This window comes from Panthera tigris, chromosome B4 (assembly GCF_018350195.1).
Source record: "Panthera tigris isolate Pti1 chromosome B4, P.tigris_Pti1_mat1.1, whole genome shotgun sequence".
Classification (NCBI taxonomy): Eukaryota; Metazoa; Chordata; class Mammalia; order Carnivora; family Felidae; genus Panthera; species Panthera tigris.
The window spans coordinates 116593236-116616779 of NC_056666.1; the positions used below are offsets into that span (position 1 = coordinate 116593236).

At 38.5% G+C, this 23544-nt stretch overlaps 1 protein-coding gene and 1 pseudogene across 4 annotated transcripts in view; both read left to right on the plus strand.

The window, feature by feature from the left end:
* The window catches only part of CFAP54 (cilia and flagella associated protein 54), a 295558-nt gene that overhangs the window by 143905 nt on the left and 128109 nt on the right, over positions 1-23544 (plus strand). For all 4 annotated transcript variants that reach the window (XM_042992952.1, XM_042992954.1, XM_015539090.2 and 1 more), the window contains 4 exons: positions 9793-10016; positions 10115-10250; positions 13746-13854; positions 23045-23197. In XM_042992952.1, coding sequence (XP_042848886.1) covers positions 9793-10016; positions 10115-10250; positions 13746-13854; positions 23045-23197 — 622 coding nt within the window. The remainder of the gene's footprint in view (positions 1-9792; positions 10017-10114; positions 10251-13745; positions 13855-23044; positions 23198-23544) is intronic.
* LOC102962738 lies at positions 2152-2656 on the plus strand (annotated as a pseudogene).

The window sequence follows — 23544 nt, forward strand, 5'->3', positions numbered from 1 at the left end:
AGGCAGCAAAAAAGAGACAGAGGAACAAAAATATGTGGGCCAAACAGAAAGCAAGTAGAAAATAATAAATCTAACCCAATTATATCAATAACTATATTAAATGTAAGTGGTTTAAACACCCTAGTCAAAAGGCAGAGATTGTTGGATAAAAACAAAGACATGTATAGTTGACCACAGGAGAAGTACTCTGAATGTAAAGAAATCGATTGAAAATAAGACAGTGGAAAGAGATATTACCGTGAATGCAGTAAGTATAAAAAAACTGGTAAGACTTCATAATATTAGAGAGAATAACCTTTAAATCAAGGAGTATTTTGACAGATAATGAGAGACATTTCATAATGAGAAGAAGCTCAATTAATTAGGAAGACACACTAATCATAAATGTATATGTTCCTAATAACAGATATTAAAAGTATACTTGAAGAGCTTCCAGGTTGGTGAAAGCGTTGATGTATTAGGCACTTGTAGCCTGACTCCATGGGGACAGGGCATGGAAGCTCCTTATCCGGGACTCTTCCAGTCTGGGTACCTCTTTCATTTGGCTGTTCCTGAGTTGTATCTTTTATAATAAAACTGTAATCCCAAGTATAGTGTTTTAAGTGAGTGCTAGCCAATTATTGAACCCGAGGGGGTTATGGAAACCCCTAAATTTATAGCTTGTTAGTCAGAAGTGCAGGCATCCTGAGACTTGTGGCTAATATATGAAGTAAGGACAGTTTTGTGGAGGACTGATTCTGTAAATGTAGGGAGTCTGACCTCAGTTCTGGGTAGGTAGTTAGTGTAAGAATTGAAGTGCAACCCACATGTAGGTGGATTGGAAACAGAGCATAAGTGCACGTGGTGTGCTTACCAAGGTGGATCATATGCAGAGTAAAAAACTAAGTCATATTAAAGTTTAAAAGGCTAAAATCTTAAAAGAGTATGTTCTCTGACCATTACCTTATGAATAGATTAATAAAAATTAGGAAGAAAACTCTCCTAAGTATCTGGAAATTAAACCACACAGTTCTACATAATCCCTGGGTCAAAGAAAAAAACAAAAGAGAAATTTAAAAATATTTCAAACTGATGGTAACGTATCAAATTTTGTGGGATGCAAATAAACTGGTGCTTAGAGGGAACTTAATAACTTTAGCCGTTTAATAGAAAAGGAGAAAGATATAACATCAGTTATCTAAGTGTGCACTTATAGGGGCTTGAAAAATAAGAGCAAATTAAATCCAAAGTAAGTAAAAAAGACAAATGAAATAAGAAATGAAAAGATAAGAGCAGAAATAAATTAGATATAAAACAAAACAAAATTAATAAAGTTAATAAATTGATCCTTTGAAAAGAGTATTAAAATTGGCAGAATCCTAGGATAAAATTGAAGAACAAAAGTGAAGAACAAAAGGAAAGAAAAGCATAAATTACTGACAAGAGTGATGAAAGAGGGATATAACTACAGATCCTATAGATATTAAAAGAAAAATGAGAGAATATTATTATCCACTTTTACTAATGGATTTGATAACTTAGATAAAATGAACATGTTTATTGGAAAGCAGAACTTAACAAATCTGATACAAGAAGCAATAGAAAAATTGAATTGCCCTAAATATATTAAACAAACAATTTATAATTAGGAACTTCGAGATAAAGAAAACTCCATGCACAGAATATTTTGCTGTAGAATTCTAGCAAACATATAAGGACAAAATAATAAATCATATAGCAAATTTTTTTTAGCGACAAAGCCAGCTTAACACTGACAGGTATTTCAAAAAGAAATGAATGAACCACATCACCCATGAACATAGACACAAAAATCCTTAATTAAATATTATCAGATCAATCCCAATAATATATAAAATATGCAAATGAGGTATATAATATGAACAGTTATACAAATGATGATCAAGTAGGTTTATCCCAGAAATGTAAGGTTAACATTTAAAGATCAATCAAGGTGATTCACCACATTAATAGGATAAAGGAGACAAATTATATGGCTATTGAAATGGATACAGCAAAAGCATTTACAAAATTTGATATTGCTTTTTCCACCAGCCCCCTCCCCTTGAGTGCTGCTCCAGCTGCACTGCTCTTTTTCTGAACTCTGGGTTCCTGCTAAGCCAGGGATGCTGTCCTCTTTCTCTGCTCACCCTCATGATTATCTACCCAGACCTCATCAGCCATGACGACATATTTTCTGACATCTACAGGATTCAGGAGGTTGCGAATGGGCTGTGCCTGGAGGTGAAGGGGAAGATGGTCAGTAGGACAGAAGGTATCATTGATGGAAATGTACTCTGCTGAAGGCCCCCAAGGTGAAGGTCCTGAAAACACAGTAATCGTTGACATTGATATTGTCAGGAACCATTACTTCGCAGAGAAGAAGCTTCGCAAACCAAGCCTACAAAAAATACATCGTAGATAATAGGAAATCAGTGTAAGGCAAACTTGAAGAACAGAGACTGGAAAGTGTAAAACCTTTTATAACAGAGGCTGCAGACAAATCAAACACATCTTTGCTAATTTCAAAAACTACTGATTCCTTATTGGTGAAAACATGAATCCAGATGGCAAGGTTGCTCTGCTGGGCTACCGTGAGGATGATGTGACCCCATATATGATTTTCTTTAAGGATGGTTTAGAAATGAAAAAATGTTAACAAAATGGCAATTACTTTGGATTCATCATCCATCATCATAACTGGCTGCTGCTTTTCACCCATCCACACAACACCAGGACTTAAACAATTGGGTGATGTCATCTTGATCTCTTCATTTATTTTGATGTTGATTTATTTGGAGTGGGGTCATTTTTCTTAAAGAAAAAACATATCATGTAGGTTGCCTAAAAACAAAATGCATTTAAACTTACTTGAGAGAATATCTCTTACTTAATGTGTGTTTAAACGAAGTGTCTTCTCAGCCTAAATCCAGCAGAAGAAGAGAAATAATAAAGATCAGAGAAGAAATAAGCAATATAGAATCTAAAAACACTGTAGAGCAGATCAACAAAACCAAGAGTTGGTTTTTTGAAAAAATAAACAAAATTGATAAAGAAAAGGGAGATGACCCAAATAGATAAAATCATGAATGAAAATGGAATTATTACAACCAATCCCTCAGAGATACAAGCAATTATCAGGGAATACTATGAAAAATTATATGCCAACAAACTGGACAACCTGGAAGAAATAGACAAATTCCTAAACACCCACACGCTTCCAAAACTCAATCAGGAGGAAATAGAAAGCTTGAACAGACCCATAACCAGTGAAGAAATTGAATCAGTCATCAAAAATCTCCCAACAAATAAGAGTCCAGGACCAGATGGCTTCCCAGGGGAGTTCTACCAGACGTTTAAAGCAGAGATAGTACCTATCCTTCTCAAGCTATTCCAAAAAATAGAAAGGGAAGGAAAACTTCCAGACTCATTCTATGAAGCCAGTATTACTTTGATTCCTAAACCAGACAGAGACCCAGTAAAAAAAGAGAACTACAGGCCAATATCCCTGATGAATATGGATGCAAAAATTCTCAATAAGATACTAGCAAATTGAATTCAACAGCATATAAAAAGGATTATTCACCATGATCAAGTGGGATTCATTCCTGGGATGCAGGGCTGGTTCAACATTCGCAAATCAATCAACGTGATACATCACATTAATAAAAGAAAAGATAAGAACCATATGATCCTGTCAATCGATGCAGAAAAGGCCTTTGACAAAATTCAGCAACTTTCTTATTAAAAACCCTCGAGAAAGTCGGGATAGAAGGAACATACTTAAACATCATAAAAGCCATTTATGAAAAGCCCACAGCCAACATCATCCTCAATGGGGAAAAACTGAGAGCTTTTTCCCTGAGATCAGGAACACGACAGGGATGTCCACTCTCACCGCTGTTGTTTAACATAGTGTTGGAAGTTCTAGCATCAGCAATCAGACAACAAAAGGAAGTCAAAGGCATCAAAGTTGGCCAAGATGAAGTTAAGCTTTCACTTTTTGCAGATGACATGATATTATACATGGAAAATCCGATAGACTCCACCAGAAGTCTGCTAGAACTGATACATGAATTTAGCAAAGTTGCAGGATACAAAATCAATGTCCAGAAATCAGTTGCATTCTTATACACTAACAATGAAGCAACAGAAAGACAAATAAAGAAACTGATCCCATTCACAATTGCACCAAGAAGCATAAAATACCTAGGAATAAATCTAACCAAAGATGTAAAAGATCTGTATGCTGAAAACTATAGAAAGCTTATGAAGGTAATTGAAGAAGATATAAAGAAATGGAAAGACATTCCCTGCTCATGGATTGGAAGAATAAATATTGTCAAAATGTCAATACTACCCAAAGCTATCTACACATTCAATGCAATCCCAATCAAAATTGCACCAACATTCTTCTCGAAACTAGAACAAGCAATCCTAAAATTCATATGGAACCACAAAAGGCCCCGAATAGCCAAAGTAATTTTGAAGAAGAAGACCAAAGCAGGAGGCATCACAATCCCGGACTTTAGCCTCTACTACAAAGCTGTCATCATCAAGACAGCATGGTATTGGCACAAAAACAGACACTTAGACCAATGGAATAGAATAGAAACCCCAGAACTAGACCCACAAACGTATGGCCAACTAGTCTTTGACAAAGCAGGAAAGAATATCCAATGGAAAAAAGACAGTCTCTTCAAATGGTGCTGAGAGAACTGGACAGCAACATGCAGAAGATTGAAACTAGACCACTTTCTCACACCATTCACAAAAATAAACTCAAAATGGATAAAGGAACTGAATGTGAGACAGGAAACCATCCAAACCCTAGAGGAGAAAGCAGGAAAAGACCTCTCTGACCTCAGCCATAGCAATTTCTTACTTGACACATCCCTAAAGGCAAGGGAATTAAAAGCAAAAATGAACTACTGGGACCTTATGAAGATAAAAAGCTTCTGCACTGCAAAGGAAACAACCAACAAGACTAAAAGGCAACCAACGGGATAGGAAAAGATATTTGCAAATGACATATCGGACAAAGGGCTAGTATCCAAAATCTATAAAGAGCTCACCAAACTCGACACCCGAAAAACAAATAATCCAGTGAAGAAATGGGCAGAAAACATGAATAGACACTTCTCTAAAGAAGACATCCGGATGGCCAAGAGGCACATGAAAAGATGCTCAACGTCACTCCTCATTAGGGAAATACAAATCAAAACCACACTCAGATATCCCCTCACGCCAGTCAGAGTGGCCAAAATGAATGAATCAGGAGACTACAGATGCTGGAGAGGATGTGGAGAAACGGGAACCCTCTTGCACTGTTGGTGGGAATGCAAATTGGTGCAGCCACTCTGGAAAACAGTGTGGAGGTTCCTCAAAAAATTAAAAATAGATCTACCCTATGACCCAGCAATAGCACTGCTAGGAATTTACCCAAGGGATACAGGAGTACTGATGCATAGGGGCACTTGTACCCCAATGTTTATAGCAGCACTCTCAACAATAGCCAAATTATGGAAAGAGCCTAAATGTCCATCACCTGATGAATGGATAAAGAAATTGTGGTTTATATACACAATGGAGTACTACGTGGCAATGAGAAAGAATGAAATATGGCCCTTTGTAGCAACATGGATGGAACTGGAGAGTGTTATGCTAAGTGAAATAAGCCATACAGAGAAAGACAGGTACCATATGGTTTCACTCTTATGTGGATCCTGAGAAACTTAACAGAAACCCATGGGGAAGGAAAAATAAAAGAGGTTAGAGTGGAAGAGAGCCAAAGCATAAGAGACTCTTAAAAACTGAGAACAAACTGAGGGTTGATGGGGGGGTGGGAGGGAAGGGAGAGTGGGTGATGGGTATTGAGGAGGGCACCTTTTGGGATGAGCACTGGGTGTTGTATGGAAACCAATTTGACAATAAACGTCATATATTGAAAAAAAAATAAACTAAGTGTCTCCTAGTGTTCTTAGAAAGATAGAGCCTGGCTGTAGACTACTACTAGAAAGCATAAGACTATGTTCAGATAACTTCTACAGGGAAAACTACTTTTGGGACTGATAAATGAAAACAAAAAACAAAAAACAAGAATTATAAGTCTTAATTCTAAGTTGAAATAAAGGAAAAGACCATATACATAGAGCGCTAAATGTGAAGTGGATCATTATACATTTTATTACCTCAAAACAGAAGTAGTTAACTCTGGAAGAGATTATCAAAAGAATAATAAGAGACTAACACAGTTGGAAGCAAAACAAAAACAATGTCACTGATGTTAGAGACTCTCAGGAAACTAAGAATACCTGATAAAAATTAGTATCTACTGTTAACATCATACTTAATGGTGAAATTATTGTGTGTTTCCCTCAAAGACTGGGAAAAAGTAAGGACGTCTGCTCATACCACTTTTGTTCAATATCATGCCAGATATCCTGACAAGTGCAATAGGGCAGATAAAGAAACAAAAGACATGCAGATTAGAAAGGAACACTATGAATTTTTATATAGAAAATTCCAACTCTTCAGGCCTCTAAAAAGCAACTACTAGAACTAATAAAATAACAGCCCATAAAGTCAGTATAACAAAAATAAATTGTATTTCTTTGTATGAGTGGAAAGCAACTAGGAAATGAAATTTTAAAAATACCATTCAAAATATCAAATATCTAAGAATATATCTAATGAAATTTGTGTAAGATTTTTACACTGAAAATTATAAAACACTGCAAAAAAAAATAAAATAAAAGAAGACCTAAATATACACAGAGATGTGTCATGTTCATGAACGAAAAGACTTAATACTGCTAGGATATCATTTACTTCCAATTTGGTCTATCGATTCAGTAAAATCCCAATGAAAATTCCAACAGACATTTTTTTGGGGGGTGCAAATTGACAGTTCATTTTAAAATTTATAAGCAAATGCAAAGAAAAGTGAATGGCCAAGAAAATCTTTAAAAAGAACAAATTTAGGGGTGCCTGGTTGGCTCAGTCAGTTAAACATCCTACTGTTGGTTTTTGCTCAGGTCATGATCTCATGATCTCAAGGTTTGTGAGTTTGAGCCCCACGTTGGGCTCTGTGCTGACAGTGTGGAGCCTGATTAGGATATTCTCTCTCTCTCTCTCTCTCTCTCTCTCTCTCTCTCTCTCTCTCCCTCCCTCCCTCCCTCCTCTCTCTCTCTCTCTCTCTTTCTCCCTCTCTCTGCCCTTCCACATGCATGCATGTGTGCTCTTTCTCTCTCTCTCAAAATAAGTGAATAAAAATTTAAAGAAAATAAATAACAAGAACAAATTTGAGAACTCATTACCTGACTTCAAGGCTTATCAATGCTGTAGCAATTAGGAGAGCATGATATTGGCATAAAGAGAGAAACATATCAATGGAATAAATAGAGAATCTTAAAAATAGACTCATACATATGGTCAATATTTTACAAAGGTGCCAAAGCAATTCAAAGGACTCAAAAAAGAAGTGACAAATCTCAGCACCCAGATGTGTTCTTTAAAAACTGTTTCCCACCAAAAGAAACAGGACTCCTTGGTGAATAAAAAAGCTGATTACCTTTCATATATGAACCATACCAAATAGTTGATAGTTGATGAAGAGAAATTTTTCTTTATAGAATTTTCAGGTAAGAAATGAAGAAAAAATGTTGAAATTCATATAAGGATTTTGCAATTCTTTATGAATTCATGGGAGGATGAAGCATACCTGTGAAGTACACTTGTTGGAAAACAATAAATCTGAGCAAGCATTTAAATCTAACCAAGCAATTAAATCTAACCAAATCCAGGGGGCAGAGAAACATTTAGAATGAAACTGTGGGGATGCATCAGTAAAATCCAGACTATGGGAACTCTACAGGGCAAACAACCTGGCTTCTTCATCAAAAAATTGAAGTATAAAAAGAGGAAATGGAGCCCACAGGTTAAAAAAAAGCCTTAAAAGACATAAATAATTGCAATGTTTGGACCTTATCCATTTGAAATGGATCCCATTTCAAACTAAGGCAATCAAAAAATTTATAAGATCTGAAGAAAATGTGAGCAGTAATTATTCAGTAACATTTTGGAGGATTTTTTTGTTAATATCCTTTGTTAGGTGGGATTATATTATTATAGTTAGTAAGTGTTAGAAATTTTTTTTAAGAAAAAGTTTTTAAAAATTACACATGGCCCATACTTAATCTTCAGAACTAAATGACTTGTCTTTACCATGCCAGAAACTTCACTTTCCATATGCTATTTTGACCCCCAAATGCCATTCCTGTTTATTTCTCAATGTTGTTAGGTAATGTTACCAAAATTAGGAAGTAAATAGATAATATTTTTTTCCTTCTTGATGATTGGAGGTACAATATCAGCTTTGTTGTTGATAAAGACTATATTGGAATATATAGAAACCACAGAGGTCTTCCTTATCCCTTATCCCAGGAGTAAACTTACCATGTAGATCTAGGCATGACTAACTGATAGCAGATACCCCTCTTCTTTGGGGATGGCCCAGGGAAAGTTATTTCAGCCTGGCCCAGGAAATTTACCCATGTCTAAAGGAAGAATGTGTCATCCCATAGGCAGGCAGGTTCTGATAGAGCAGCCACCTGGGAAAAGTTGAGTGGGACAGGCTTGAGTTCTTCCACACTTACCAAGAGGATTGAGTAAAGGCCAAGAGTGCCTCCACTTGGAACCCTGAGGTAAAGGAAATGGAGATAGCTCTTTATGCAGCTCTTTGCTGCTGCAAGTCTTACTGTAGAATCAGTGGATTAGAGGGATGGAGCTCATAACATCAATAAAATGGAAACTACCTCCTATTGAGTATGTCCCATGTGCAGGGACCATGCTAAGAAGGCAAATTCACATAGGTCACATGTGACACAACTATTATTTATACCTACACAGCCTGACTTGAGGTATGCATATTGCAGTGCACAGCCAGATGACTCCCTAGGTTTCTTCCAACTTCAAGGACCATGAATCTTGTTAGAGATGTTTCCTCTACTTTTATTGATACCTTACTTTCCCTATGCATGGATTATGCTTAATGGTAACACCAGCTTAAGAGGGGCTGGTCTTGCGTTACCCAACTATTTGTTGGGCTGCAACCTGGCTTATAGGTGGATTTAAGGGGTTTTGTTTGTCTCAAGAATTTCTAGGGGTATACACAAATGCATCAGGGACTCATGGGAAATTAATATATTAGTTACATGGTATCTCTTTAACTTAGGCAAAAACTGTGTTTTCTACATTTCCTTCTCCGTAGGTTTGACCTTTGCACTGGGAAATTGGACATATTATGCTGCAAACTGATGAATGTAACCAATGTATTATGGAAACTTAATTATTTGTATATACTCAAACCTGTTCTTCCTCAAAACTTAATCTTATTGGTTTAATATCCTTACTTACATAGATAGTGACTGTGTACCAGGAAGTATAGACCTCAGTCTGTGCTATCTAATGTGGTAATGACTAGACTGTATGTGGCTATTTAAATTTAAACTTAATTAAGATTAAGTAAAATTAAAAATCCAGCTGCAATAGTCATTTTTCAATAGCTCCAGTATCCACACATGCTTAGTGGCTACTGTATCAAACAACACAGACAGCACATTTCCATCATCATAGAAAGTTCTGTTGAATAGCTTGGATTTGCATAATAAAAACATTTCAATTTGTCTGTCTTCAGTTCTCTTCTATGTTATATTTTTATCACATTTGGTTTCCGGAAAAAGTGTGTAGTAAAATCTGAAAATACACAATTATTTTTCCATGTGCTGCTTGCAGGTTATTGAAGAAAAAGGAGAGTTCAGTGTTCCAAGCTGCTATGGAAATATTAAAAATGATCATGGTGGTTCTAGCCTTAATTTTGAGGATCCGTTGGATGATGTAAATGTGGTTGATTTGAAATGGATCCACGACTTTGTGTTAAAGTCTCTGGAGGTTTTATATCAAGTGGAAAAATGGGAGACACTAGTATCACTTGCCATCCAGTTCAATACAATTTCACAGTAAGTATCACTGTAAGGGCAAATGAAAGTGACAAGCATTAGTTTTAAAATGTATTTTAATGAATGTCTCCTTTCAATCTATTTCTACCCCTGTCTAGTGAGAGATACACAGAGCAAGTGACACCGCTCCTGGTATATGCACAGCGCCAGCTTCTTCTAAGAATATCCAAGTTCAATGGTCCAGATGTTACCCAACAACCTTGTGCAAGATATGAAGCTGAATATGAAGAGAAGGTGAGTTTGGCTCTGTTATTCATGCAGTTGTGACTTCTAATGAGTGTACACATTAAATACAAAGATTCAGGGATCAGATAAGTATTATTTTCACGGAGGCATTTATCATTCATAGCAACAAACATTATCAAAAGCCTGCTATGTGTCAGTATTTTCCAGATACAGGGTAAACAAAAATTAAGTCCTTGTCCATAGGAAACTTATATTCAGATCAGAGCTGATATATTTGTTAGACACAGAGGGGACAATGTCTAGAGCCACAATACTTTCAGAGGCCCACTACATGTTTTAATTTTTTAAATATGAAGACAAAGAGTAACTTTTAGGTCAAAGAAAATGTCTTGATTTTTACTATTAATACACTTGTATTTATGCCAACATAGTCATAAAATATAATTTTTGATATTTTTGGTGGAGGTGTGGACTCATGAAGGCAAAACTGTCTAAGGTCCGTGAAAGTCATGGTGCAGCTTTGAGTTAGGTAGAGGAAAGGGAAGTAGATTCTTTCATTTATTAATTTAATAAATGTGTATCAACTATCTAATACCAGAGCCACTGCATACAGTTTTACAAACTGTGTCCTGCCCAAGGGCCCCCAGTATATGTGAGGGCTGAAATCCAGTCCCTGCCTCACAAACCAGTCTGTGTGCTTGTGGTGTTGCAATCACACAATGGGGACTCCATTTTCTTCTTCTCACAGAGATTCCTTATGGCCCTTGCATATTCTTGATCCCTGCATGTTTCATGCAATGAGAATACAGTCTAAGTTCTTGCTTTATGGAGTTTAATTTTGGGGGGTAGAGGTAAGGCCAGATAATAAACATGTAAACAGATATGTAAAAAGATTTATGATCATTATCAATTTTCTGAAGAGAATAAAATCGGTCAGTGAGATAGGTGGGGTGGGAGGTGGAAATTTCAGCAAGGGTGATCTGGAAGGCCTCTTGGAGATGGTAACATCTGATGAGAAATAGCCAGTCATACAAAAGAAAGAGAGTTCCAGCCCAAGGTTAGGACAAGGGCAAAGGCCCTGAGGTAGGACAGAAAGAAGGACTGGATGACTGCAATGGAGCAGATGCGGGAGAGGGTAAAAGGAGGGGGGCTTTGCTTCTTCCTCTTCTCCCCAGTGTCTCATACTCTCCTTTGGGGAGCTAATTCAGTCTGTGGCTCTAAGTACCATCTTTATGATAATGAGTCTTGAAATTACAGCTCCAGTCTAGAGCTTTCTCCTGAATACTGTGTTGACACGTAATTGCCTGTACCTGTCAGGGTTCAGTCAGAGAAGCAGAACTAGTAAGATCTATTATCTATCTGTCTATCTATTTTTCTATCTGTCATCTATCAAGATTTATTATAAGGAATTGGTTTCTGTGATTGTGGGGGCTGGCCAGACAAGTCCACAATTGTAAGGTGGACAGTCAGGATCATGAGGAGGAAGGAACCCTACAGGTATAGCCAGAAGCTCTTATCCTTAGGCAGTTGTGAGGGATGATGCAGTGAGGAGAAAGCAGTTGTGGACCTGCATGCTGTTTGGAGATTGGAGTCGGGAGACCTCCAGCACATCAAGGACTCACCTGCTGAGGTCAGGCCCACTGAAGATAATCTCTTTAGCTTAAAGCAAATTTATTAGAGACTTTAATTAGTACCGGCAAAATCCCTTCATAGTGGCAGCTATATTAGTGTCTGAATAGCTGGGATGACGTGTGTGTATGCTACAAAATGGATACTTCCCTCCCTTTGTTCTCATAGTTCAGCTTAACCAAGCTGACCCATCAAAAAAGCATCATATTACCTAATCAATGTCATCTTTTGGAAGTTTAATAAACTTCTGAAGTTTAGTATACCTCAAACAAACCTATTCTGACAAGTGTTCCACACTTCATTTGGTGACAGCACTGTCCTCCTAGTTGTTCAGGCAAAACACCTTAGAGATACCCCGGACTCTTCTCTTGCTTTCATACCTCACTTCAAATTGGTTATCAAATCTTCTACCTTCAAAATGTGTTCAGAACCTGACCACTTCTCACTGCCTCTATCACTCCTTCTCTGATAGAGAAGCCACTGTTATATTTGCTTGGATTCATGCAATGACTTCCTAGTCAGTATTCTTGCTTCCAACTTCCCTGAACCCCTGCCTCCGGCCTAGTCTATTCTCAATGCAGCAGGTAGAATGACCTTTTAAAACCCTAAATCAGATCATGCCATTCCTTCTTTTTACGCCCTATAGCAGCTTCCCATCTGATTCAGAGATAAAGTGAACATCTTTATCATAGCCTTAATGTTCCACATATCCCCCTGTGATTTCAGTGACTCATCTCTTATTACTCCCCTGCAGGATTCAGGGAAGTGCTCTGTTCTTTAAGACGTTCCTGTCTTGGTATTCTTGCGTTTGCTGCTCCCCTGCTTGGAACATTGCTTCCCCCCCCCTCCAATATCCACACTGATTTTTACTCACCTTTCTCTAGTCCTTGCTAAACGTCACTTTCTGTATGAGATGAAGAAATTATGAGATATTCTGTATGAGATAAATTTATCCAGTATAAATTTATGTACCTGTTTGCTCTATTTCTGTCTACAGTGTTTATAAGTCTTCAATGTACTCTATAATGTACTTCTCTGTTTTGTTTATTGGATTTCTACTTCCTCTAGAATAAGTTCCATAAAGTAGGAACTTTGGTTTACTTTGTTCACTGTATTATCCTTGAGCTTAGAGTAGTGACTGACACATAATATTTATTTAATGAAGCTGGGAGAGGGGAAGGACTAGGTCAAATAGGGCCTTAATAGGCCATGGGAAGGAATTTGCATTTTATTAGACTGTTTATGTCTCATTGTACACACACCTACAAGGGGCAATCTACATCAGACTGAGATGTACACACACCTACAGCATCTATATCAGACTGAGATTCAAGGAGGTCTGTATTTTGAGAAATAGGTTAGTTCAAGGAGTAGGAATGGAGAAACAGGGAGAAGAGGTTCTTAGGCCTTTTAAAAGAATTTCTTTTTGTCTAAAGTTTTTCTGATTTCAGATATTTTACAATTTTAGGACTTAAGTATCTGTTAGAAAATAAATTTTTAAAATATTACAGAGGAAGTTAGTTCTGAAAAACTTCACCAGGGAAGTTTAAATTGCATTAATTATGGGTAGGGTGAAAAACTCAGCCACTGGAAAAGCAGCCTATATTTTAGATATGTTCTAACTTGCATAATGGAAGATATATTTAGACTTGTGGATTTATAGAATATCAGAAAATCGTATTTTAATTTCTCTACATAATTTGCCTAAAGCTCTTCCAGCTGTGCTGTACAAAAGAAATATAAAGCGGTATGTAGCAGCTTTTTTCCCTGAAGGTTCTCATGATCAAATGCTACTCTGCTAGTTTTTATTTGTAGCATCCTTTTGTACTTTTTTTTTTGACAACTGAAAAATAAGTAAGCTAACTTTTTAGCTATAGATACCTGTCTAAGTAATATTTGTTTTCCTTTTTTAAGATAACCTGCCGAAATTTCATTGGGAAGCAGCTCAAGATTAATCCTCCAACAAGTGAAGAGAAAGATACAGGAAGCTGCACAGATTTCTTTAAAAAGCTTATCTATTCAGGTTGGAACCATTTTAGTTTGAAGCTTTTTTTTAAACCAAGGTTTGCTGTTGTGTTCTGCATGTCAGATCCTCCATAATTAAAATGTTTTCCAATTCTCTTTCACAGGTTTATTGGACTGAAAATAACCCATTTGATATTTACCATCTTCTGTTGTTATAAATGTCATATAAGGGGAATTAAAACATATGTTTTGATTAGTTTAATCTGTAAGTTGAAGGAGGGAAAGGAGAGAAGGGGAAAGGAAAATTATTTGAAAAATAAGCATGGAAAAAACTGTTTTGCACATTTCCCCTGTTTTTATCTCACTTGGGAACTTTTCAAATTGACCTTTTACTATTTTCTTTCAAGCTGTGCCTTGACTTCCGTAATAACTCCCATAATCAATATAGATTGTTCTGTTGGCTATATCCTGGTCAAGTTGTAAGTCTTTTCGCTAGAGCACATGAGAAGATGAGGAGACATCATGGCTCCTTTGCTCTTAGCTGAGAAGCCCTCTTGGAATATTTGGTCAGTGCAGCCTGTAGGAGAGGCAATAGAAAAAAGATGAATATGGAGATAATGCCTTCTCACAATTGCACTTTTCATGTGTCTCTGTTTCTGGTATAGGAAAGGAATGCAAATCTTCCCTTTGACATGTTAGGATTCTTTCATTTATCTATTGATTTTATGTATTTATGTCTGTATGTATATAATCATTCATTCATTTAGTGCATCAGTTAGGTGGCCATTCAGTCATTCAGCAAACATTTACTGAGTGTCTACTGTGTGGTAAGTCCTGTACTAGGTCCTGAGATTACAAAGAGACTAAAGATTGAGTGAGGCTAAAGATTTATTACACTGGAATTTACAGCCCATTGAAAGAGACTGATAAATAAGCCAGAGATTATAGTATCAGGTGATAAGATCTGTCATATTATGACTACCCCTGCTGCTTCTGCTGTAAGCAACAGTAAACAGCATCGCTGTGCATGTAGGTTAGTGGAGCTAACGTAAAAAGGAAAAGGCAAAAACTGAGGTTAGGGAGGTTGGCAGGAGGGTCTTAGAAGGCAGGATAAAGAGATTCAGATTTACCTGGAGAGCTGAGTGGGGCTAGTTAAAAGGATTTAAAGAAGGAAATAAATGATCATTTTTGTGCTTTTGACAGAACCTCAGGCAGCAGTGTGGGGAATCAATTGAAAGCATGCCACATGGAAGCAGAGGAGTGGGTACGCCTAACTTGTGTAAAAGGCGTAATGAAGTCTTGGACTCAGGCAGCGAGAATAGAGGAGTAGCCAGATATGGGAGAAAGGCTGAAGAAGTCCACAGGACTGTTTCTATACTGGTTAGCCGTAGAAGGGAGGGGTCCAAGATGCCTTGGTTTCTGGCTTGGGTGGCTAGATAGATATCATGTCTTCACACTACAGGGAAAGTGAAGGGAAGACCAGGTGAGAGAAAGCTACTTTGAAATTACTGAGTTTGAGGTGCCAGGATGATAACTGAGTAGAACTATCTAGTATATGCTTAGATAGACTGGTCAGGCCCTCAGCAGATTTGTATTTTAATCATCAATATAGTGGTGGCGGTTGAAATCAGGGGCTTGTGTGAGGTCACTCAGGGAGAGTTATGTGGAGTATAGACCTGAAGATGGCTTCACTTTGGAAGTTGAGTCATCCAGAACAGGCCATGCTATACAGTAGTAATAAACAATCCCCAAATCTTATTGCTTTCCCACAAGGGAAAGTCCATTTTATTGCTCATGCCACTGTGTTCAATGGGGTTGAGTACTGAGCTGCTTCTCATCATAGGTTGATAGAATCTCCATCTTGACACAAGCTTCCATGATTGTTTCCAAGGCAGGAAGGATAACGCTAATTTACCCTCTAGAGGAGTCATACTGAGAGGATGGGCAGAATGGAAGGAGAGAATGGGCCCAAACACAGGAATGTTTATAGGTGGTAAGGGCAGAAGTTGAAGGTGTTCTCATTGGGTTCTGAAGATTTTCTTAATAAAGCAAGGGGTTGAGGGCATAGCCAAGGTTGCTAGGGTGGGAGATTTCAGGAGGAATGTGAAAGAGTGGCCTGGACCCTGAGGGAAATAAAAGGAAGACAGAAGGGCTTCAGAGCAGTGTGGAGGCTCCAGTTGAGTGAATTGGTAACCACAAACTTGTGGGTTTTACTTCTAATGATAAATCAAATTATCCTCTCATACTCATTAAATAATGGAGTTCTAATCAGGTTGTGATTTGTCCTGAGTATATGTTCTTCTTTTTTTTTTTTTCTTAATGTTTATTTTTATTTGAGAGAGAGAAAGAGACAGAGTGAGTCCCAGCGGGGGAGGGGCAGAGAGAGAGAGAGAGAGAGAGAGAGAGAGAGAGACAGAATCTGAAGTAGGCTCCAGGCTCTGAGCTGTCAGCACAGAGCCTGACGCGGGGCTTGAACCCACAAGCTGTGAGATCATGACCCAAGCCAAAGTCGGATACTCAACTGACTGAGCCACCCAAGTGCCCCTATGTTCTTCTTTTCTTGATCATACCTGTCAAACCTCTGGAGATCCCTCAATTTGGGATCTATAACTCAGAATGTGATTTATATTATCCCTTCCGTCCTGAAAAGAATGGGCAACAAATGTGAGGAAATGTGTCAAAAATGCTTATTATCAAAAATGATGATTAGCACCTAAGGGCTAAGAAAAACATGCCTACCAAAATTCTAGACCTGTGTGGCCAGTAGGTCTTATTGATGATGGATTCAATATGTCAGAAAAGCACTTTGCCTACTTGTTGTTAAACTTACATTTGGAAAGGCGAGATGGTGGGTAGTGGAACAGAAAGGAAGGAAGGTAAAGTCAGGCTACCATGATTATTTGGGTTAATTCTCAGTGGTGGTGGAGGTATAGTCCATTTGAGCAATGACTACAGCAGGAATATAATCTAAAAAATATTGTAATGGCAGTAATAATGAATTGGGCCAGGCACTATATTTAGCACATGATAACCATTAGCTTTTTAAGTTTTTGTAATCTTAAGAGATAGATATTATTATGCTTACATTACAGATGAGAAAGTTAAATGTTACTAGTAAGTTAGGAACTACGATTCAAACCTTAGTCTGTCTAATTGCTCAGCCCATACACGTTCCACTAAACTACCTGGCCTGTTCACCATTTGTCTCCTCTCAGATTAGTCTCTCCTCTAAACTGATAGCACTCAAAAAAGTTTTGCCGTATATCAGTGGTCATGGGGAGACAGATACTTTATCCTGACTTATTGTAGTAGTATGGTAGTTTTTAGATGATCCTGCATACTAATTATAAGTTTTACATTGACCCATTATCATTAAAATCTTGACATCAGAGTTATAGCTCTTTATAACACTCTAGGACCTTTGTGACTAGGAGCATATTTTGGCCCACACTTTTGGGCTTATTTGACCAATTTTTAGGATGGTGATTTTTTTTTCAGTGTACTGAACTTAGATCATTTTAACACATTTATAAGCATGATGGGTCTTATGTATGTCCTCATAACATGTTTGCAATACTTTTGAAAGACCAAGTATACTCTTGATGGTTTCCACACCAGATTGCTGCTTTAGAACATCATAGATTTTCTTTTGGCATAACAGCATTGGGTGGTAATGCTTGATACATTTAATTCTTCAGAACAGATATTGTAATGCTCCAGTGCCTACAAACATTTGGTGTTCTCATTATTTAACAGCATTCTATTCTCCCTCTAACTATTTAATAATGCATATGTAATTTGGTATAGTCTCTGTAGGATGTAAAGAAGTGAGAAAACCTCACTTTATAGATTATTTTTTGTATGGATGAGTAACTTGCCTGCTTGTTAAGCTTCACAGGGGAGATGACTCTGTGAATATGCCTTTTATTGTAGCTGTTTTTGCATTCTGTCTAGGATCTGTTTCTTGAGTTTTGACCTTATTGGTATTTAAGTTATCTCTGATAGGGTTCTTCAGTCTTCAGGTATGTTGGAACTTTCAACCCTTTGGCAGGTGTGTTTTATTACAGCCTCTGGGCATTTGGACTGATAAGATCATATGTGTAGAAAGCAGCTCAATCTTATATCACTCCCAGGGGTTCTTCCTTGGTGAACCTATTTCTCAGGAGTCATTGGTGCTTCAGTTTTAATGAGTACATCAGTACAATAAGAGACACAGCAATTCTTTTTTTTTTTTCCTCCGTCCTCTTCCTCTCCTCTTCTTCCTTTTCTCCTCCTTCTCGTTCTTACCCACCCTCCTCCTCTTTCTCACCCTCCTCCTCTCATTCTCCTTCTTTTTCTTCTAACCTATTTCAAACTGTTGAGGTTATTAGTGCCTTTGAAATAGTTTCTTGAGTTATTCATGGAAGTCTTCATTTTTTATCTTTTTTTTTTATTTTTTTTTTATTTTTTAATATATGAAATTTACTGTCAAATTGGTTTCCATACAACACCCAGTGCTCATCCCAAAAGGTGCCCTCCTCAATACCCATCACCCACCCTGCCCTCCCTCCCACCCTGCCCTCCCTCCCACCCCCCATCAACCCTCAGTTTGTTCTCAGTTTTTAACAGTCTCCTATGCTTTGGCTCTCTCCCACTCTAACCTCTTTTTTTTTTTTTTTTTTTTTTTCTTTCCTTCCCCTCCCCCATGGGTTTCTGTTATGTTTCTCAGGATCCACATAAGAGTGAAACCATATGGTATCTGTCTTTCTCTGTATGGCTTATTTCACTTAGCATCACACTCTCCAGTTCCATCCATGTTGCTACAAAAGGCCATATTTCATTTTTTCTCATTGCCACGTAGTATTCCATTGTGTATATAAACCACAATTTCTTTATCCATTCATCAGTTGATGGACATTTAGGCTCTTTCCATAATTTGGCTATTGTTGAGAGTGCCGCTATAAACATTGGGGTACAGGTGCCCCTATGCATCAGTACTCCTGTATCCCTTGGATAAATTCCTAGCAGTGCTATTTCTGGGTCATAGGGTAGGTCTATTTTTAATTTTCTGAGGAACCTCCACACTGCTTTCCAGAGCGGCTGCACCAATTTGCATTCCCACCAACAGTGCAAGAGGGTTCCTGTTTCTCCACATCCTCTCCAGCATCTATAGTCTGAGTTATTCATGGAAGTCTTCAGAGAGGAACTCCCACTTGAGACGGGGAAGTATGGACAAGCCTCCGAAGCTAATGATGTGTCTTCATTGCTTTCACTAGTTATTGCATGTTGATAGCACAGAAACACCAGCAGAATCCTAGTTAGAGCACAGGAAAAAAGGTCTTCTAGGGCTTGAAAAAAAAGAAAAAAACAACAACAAACTGAAATGTAGTTTAGGAAAAAAAAGACAAGGAGGAATGATTTATAAGCAGATATTTGATAAAAAGTGGAAGGATGATTTTATTGAGGTCTCACATTTTAAAGATTGCAAACATCTCCTGTTCCTCCTGTCCTTCTGATTGTCCCAGATAGCAGATGCCTTTGCAAATTTTTATTCCAGAATGAAAGCTCCATGAGAGCAAGGCATGTGTTTGTTTTGTTCACTTGTATCTCTTCCATGACTGGCAGAGTGCCTACTACTGGTAAGTGCTCAATATATATTTTAAAAATATATGACTAACAGACAATATGTAGCTGCCGTCTATTGAATGCTTACTCCCTTCCAGGCACTATGCTAGACACTTGACACAGGTTAAAACAGTAATACTCAGAGGTAAATATTATCATCCCAATTTTAACAGAGATTGAAAAGTAAGGCCTAGAGGAGATAACTGTCTTAAAATAATATTACATGAAAGCTTCCAGCTTCTACCTTTTGCTTTACTTTCTTAACTTCTTTCCTGGAAGGAAGCTCTTCCCCTTTCAGTCTTTAAGGAGAAAAAGATAAAAGCCAAGCTCATGAATTCTTGTAGGAAAAACACAGAACAGGAACCTTATAATCTTTAGGGCGTTATGTGTAAGAGTGGGGGTCGGAGGCATGCCTTGTCTGGATCATGCAGGACTGTGCGTGGGTAGAGGAATGGGGAACTGAGGGAAAAAATGGTGGGCGCAGGACAAAGTGGACAAGAGGGTGAAATTGGTAGGGTAGAAGAGAGCTCCTGGGGAGTTAATAAGAGCTTCTGTCACCTAAGTGTTAGATTCTCTTCAATGTGTGGTAGGCAAGAAGAGTGAACTTCCTGGGGGGACAAGTGGTTCTCTCAAGGTGGCCATGTGCTGGGTTTGACCAGAACCTCCAGGATTTCTAGACATTTCCATCTACTTTGTCATATATTGAAAGATGTCTCTATGACCATAGAACGTAACTGTGCTACTATTTCCATCAGGACCTTCCTGGGCTCACAAGGACCCCAGGCTTCTTCTCTCATTAACTTTTCTTAGGCTTATTTATGTTCTAGTCTCAAAGGTTTCTGTAGTCAAATTAGCAGCCCTCAAATCTGGGTCATTGCCAGTTACACAAGATTTGATGCCCCCTGGCAAACTATCTGGAAGAGGCACTGAATTTGAAGAGTGGTTGTCTCTCATGTCTTCTAAGGGCTTAAAACAAGTTGATGCCCTCAAGTTTACTTTTCCTCCTTTGTAAAGTGTGAGTAATAGCTATCTCTACTAATTTGTAAGGTGTTATGAGAATCAACTGAGATTAAGATCCATATAAGTGATTATTAATAAAGTTAATACCAGCCATTTAGCTTTGAAAATATTTATCAAGCACATATCACACAACAGGCACTGTTCTAGGTCTGGGTTGATAACAGCAGACAAAATGGACAAAAATCTCTGCCCTCATGGAACTTGCATTCTCGTGGCAGGAGACAATCAATAAACAAACAAAACACATCAGTAGATGATGAATGCAGTGGAGAAAAAAGAAATGTGGAGATTGGGATCACCAGTTCAAATAGGGTGATCAAGGAAGGCCTCCTGAGAAATTAACAGTTAAGCAATAACCTTAAGGAGCTGAGGATGCAAGCCATGGGGATATCTGAGGGAAGAATGTTCTCGACCAACGTGAACCACTGGTAGGGGTTTGCAGAAAATCCCTTTGTATTGGTTTAATTTTTTTCCAGTGAGGCAGGAAGCAAGGTCATTGACCTGGAAAGGACAGGGAAGAGGTAATTCCTAACTTTTTTCTTTGCCATATAGCCAATTGACCACTCTTCTGTCACTTCTAACATTGGAATGTTCCCTGTGTCCCTCCCTCATTTCCATTGCTACCATCTTAGTTGAATTCAAATCACAATATCTGTGGTGTAGCTTCAGTCCCTCAGCTGCCAGCCTTAATCTTTCTTCTCCTTCTCCTTCTCCTTCTCCTTCTCCTTCTCCTTCTCCTACTCCTTCCCCTTCCCCTTCCCCTTCCCCTTCCCCTCTCCTTCTCCTTCTCCTTCTTCTTACAGTACTGTAGGTATTTTTATTGAAAAATGTCCATCCTTAGGAAGGCCAGGCTGGCACTGGAATGGTGGCAGCAACAGGCCGGGCCCTGGGAGGTGATATTCCACAGCCTGGTGGCTTTGGTTTATTAGCAGCAGCCACCAGGCAGGCTGCCACCCTCCTCTTTCTATTACGATCTGCTAACTCTTCCTAAAATACCAGTCTCTTTTTGTTTGTCCTGCTCAAGACCCTTCCTGTACTCCTTATTAGAAAGGATGAAGGCGACTTACAGAGGGAGGGCTTCAGGACTCCAGAAAACCCCTCCTTGTTCAGCAGGACTGGCCATGTCATCTCACCGCGCCCTGACTTGCCATTCTGACTCCTGCTTCCATACCTATCCTTGCACAGACCAGTTCTGTGACCCAGGAGAAACCACCGGACTTTCTGTGCTTTATTTCCCTCCTCTGTAAAATAAGGATATCATGGTATGTACCTTTTAGGGTTGTTTTTAGGATTTGATGAATCTATCAGAGTAAATCATATAGAATAGTTCCTGGTATAGTATAAGTAAATGCTCAATCGACCTCAGCTATTCTTTTTTTTTTTTTTTTTTAATTTTTTTTTTTCAACATTTATTTATTTTTGGGACAGAGAGATACAGAGCATGAACGGGGGAGGGGCAGAGAGAGAGGGAGACACAGAATCGGAAACAGGCTCCAGGCTCTGAGCCATCAGCCCAGAGCCTGACGCGGGGCTCGAACTCACAGAGTGCGAGATCGTGACCTGGCTGAAGTCGGACGCCCAACCGACTGCGCCACCCAGGCGCCCCGACCTCAGCTATTCTTATTCTAACTACCTCAACCCCCTTGCCTCCTTCTTCCTAATCAAATCTTTGCTCTCCTTTAAGACACAACTGACATATCTTCTCTTGCACGAAGTCTTTCTTGCACATCCTCTCCTCCCTATGCTGATCTCTCTTCTCTTTCCCTCGTTTTGGCACATAACCAAGAACTCCCTGTAAATATGAGTCTAATACTCTGGGGTCAGAATGCTTCATCTCTTCAGCTAATCTGTGAACTCTCAAGGGCAAAGGTAATACCTCTTAGCCTCCTGTGGCCCCATTGCCTTGCAAGTTGCTGTACTATCAAGTCCTCAGATTTTACAGGGGCCATTCACCTGTTCAACTTGTTGAAGAACTAAATTCCTTTGTTATTTTATCAGAAGCGTGTATTCCTTCTTTCCTGTGTGCCCGTTTCACAGTGTATGGCTGAAAATCTGCAGCCTGATTCCTGACACTGTCACTTCTTCTCCGGGGACCTCGTGGCAACTCTCCGCTCTTTGTGGCCATTTTTCAGTGCTGTTTTTAGTTCCACTCCCTTTTATGGCCTCATCTTCCTTTCCTCTGCACCCTCCAATATTAGAAACCTGTCTTTCCCTTCTCTTAAGAGAGCACTTACCCATCCAAGCTTCTTTGTTTCCTCCTTTCGTCTCTTTCCCAAGGCACCTCTGCTTTGAAGAGGCTGCTGAAAAGGAGTAGATTATTTCATCTTTTATGATCAGCAAAAGAAAAAGTAGGAGGCTTCATAAGGAAAATTGGCAAGATCTAAAGTTATTTGCATTTCATAGGAATCACAAGTTTTCTAAGTTTTTTTTTTCTTTTTTTAAAGAACTTTCAAATATACCACAAAAATTTGATCTGAACGTTGAAACACCTGCTGCAGACCTGGGGGCTTTGAATTTAGCAGCTTTAGTTTGGGACCAAGACATTCTCTGAATTAGAAAGTCTTTTGCTACTAGTTGGCTTGCTGCAGCATTTCATCCCCTGGTATTCTTCTCTTTCCTTTCAGAATATAGCCACGCCAAAGAGCTCATCTGTGTGCCCGTGGACGTGACAGACACTTTGCGATGTTTTAGACAGACTTTGGAAAAATCCAAATATGATAGCAGATCAATCCGACACAGCAGAAAATTGCTTTCATTATTCCTTGCACAGACACAAGGTAAAATCCTTGCTCTATACCCCTTGCTTTTTATTGAAGGGAGAACACTACCCTGTGGCTCTACCAGATTCTGCCATAGACCCCTCCTTTCCCCCACTTACATGCCCACTCCCTGCTGCCCCTCACTTTCTTCCTCTTGTCTAGTGGATCACATCTTCTCCCTCACAGTTGATTCCTAACCAAAGACTGTTTCACTCATCTGCTTTCATGCTTTCTGTGAAACTGGCATACTCCTTTGAGTAGATGCAAGAAGAGTATTCGTTAATTTTTTGATATGGTACATCTATGTTCTTATCCTTCTCTTTGCAAGTATGGTGCTATAGTCATTCAAAAATTTTTTTTCATAA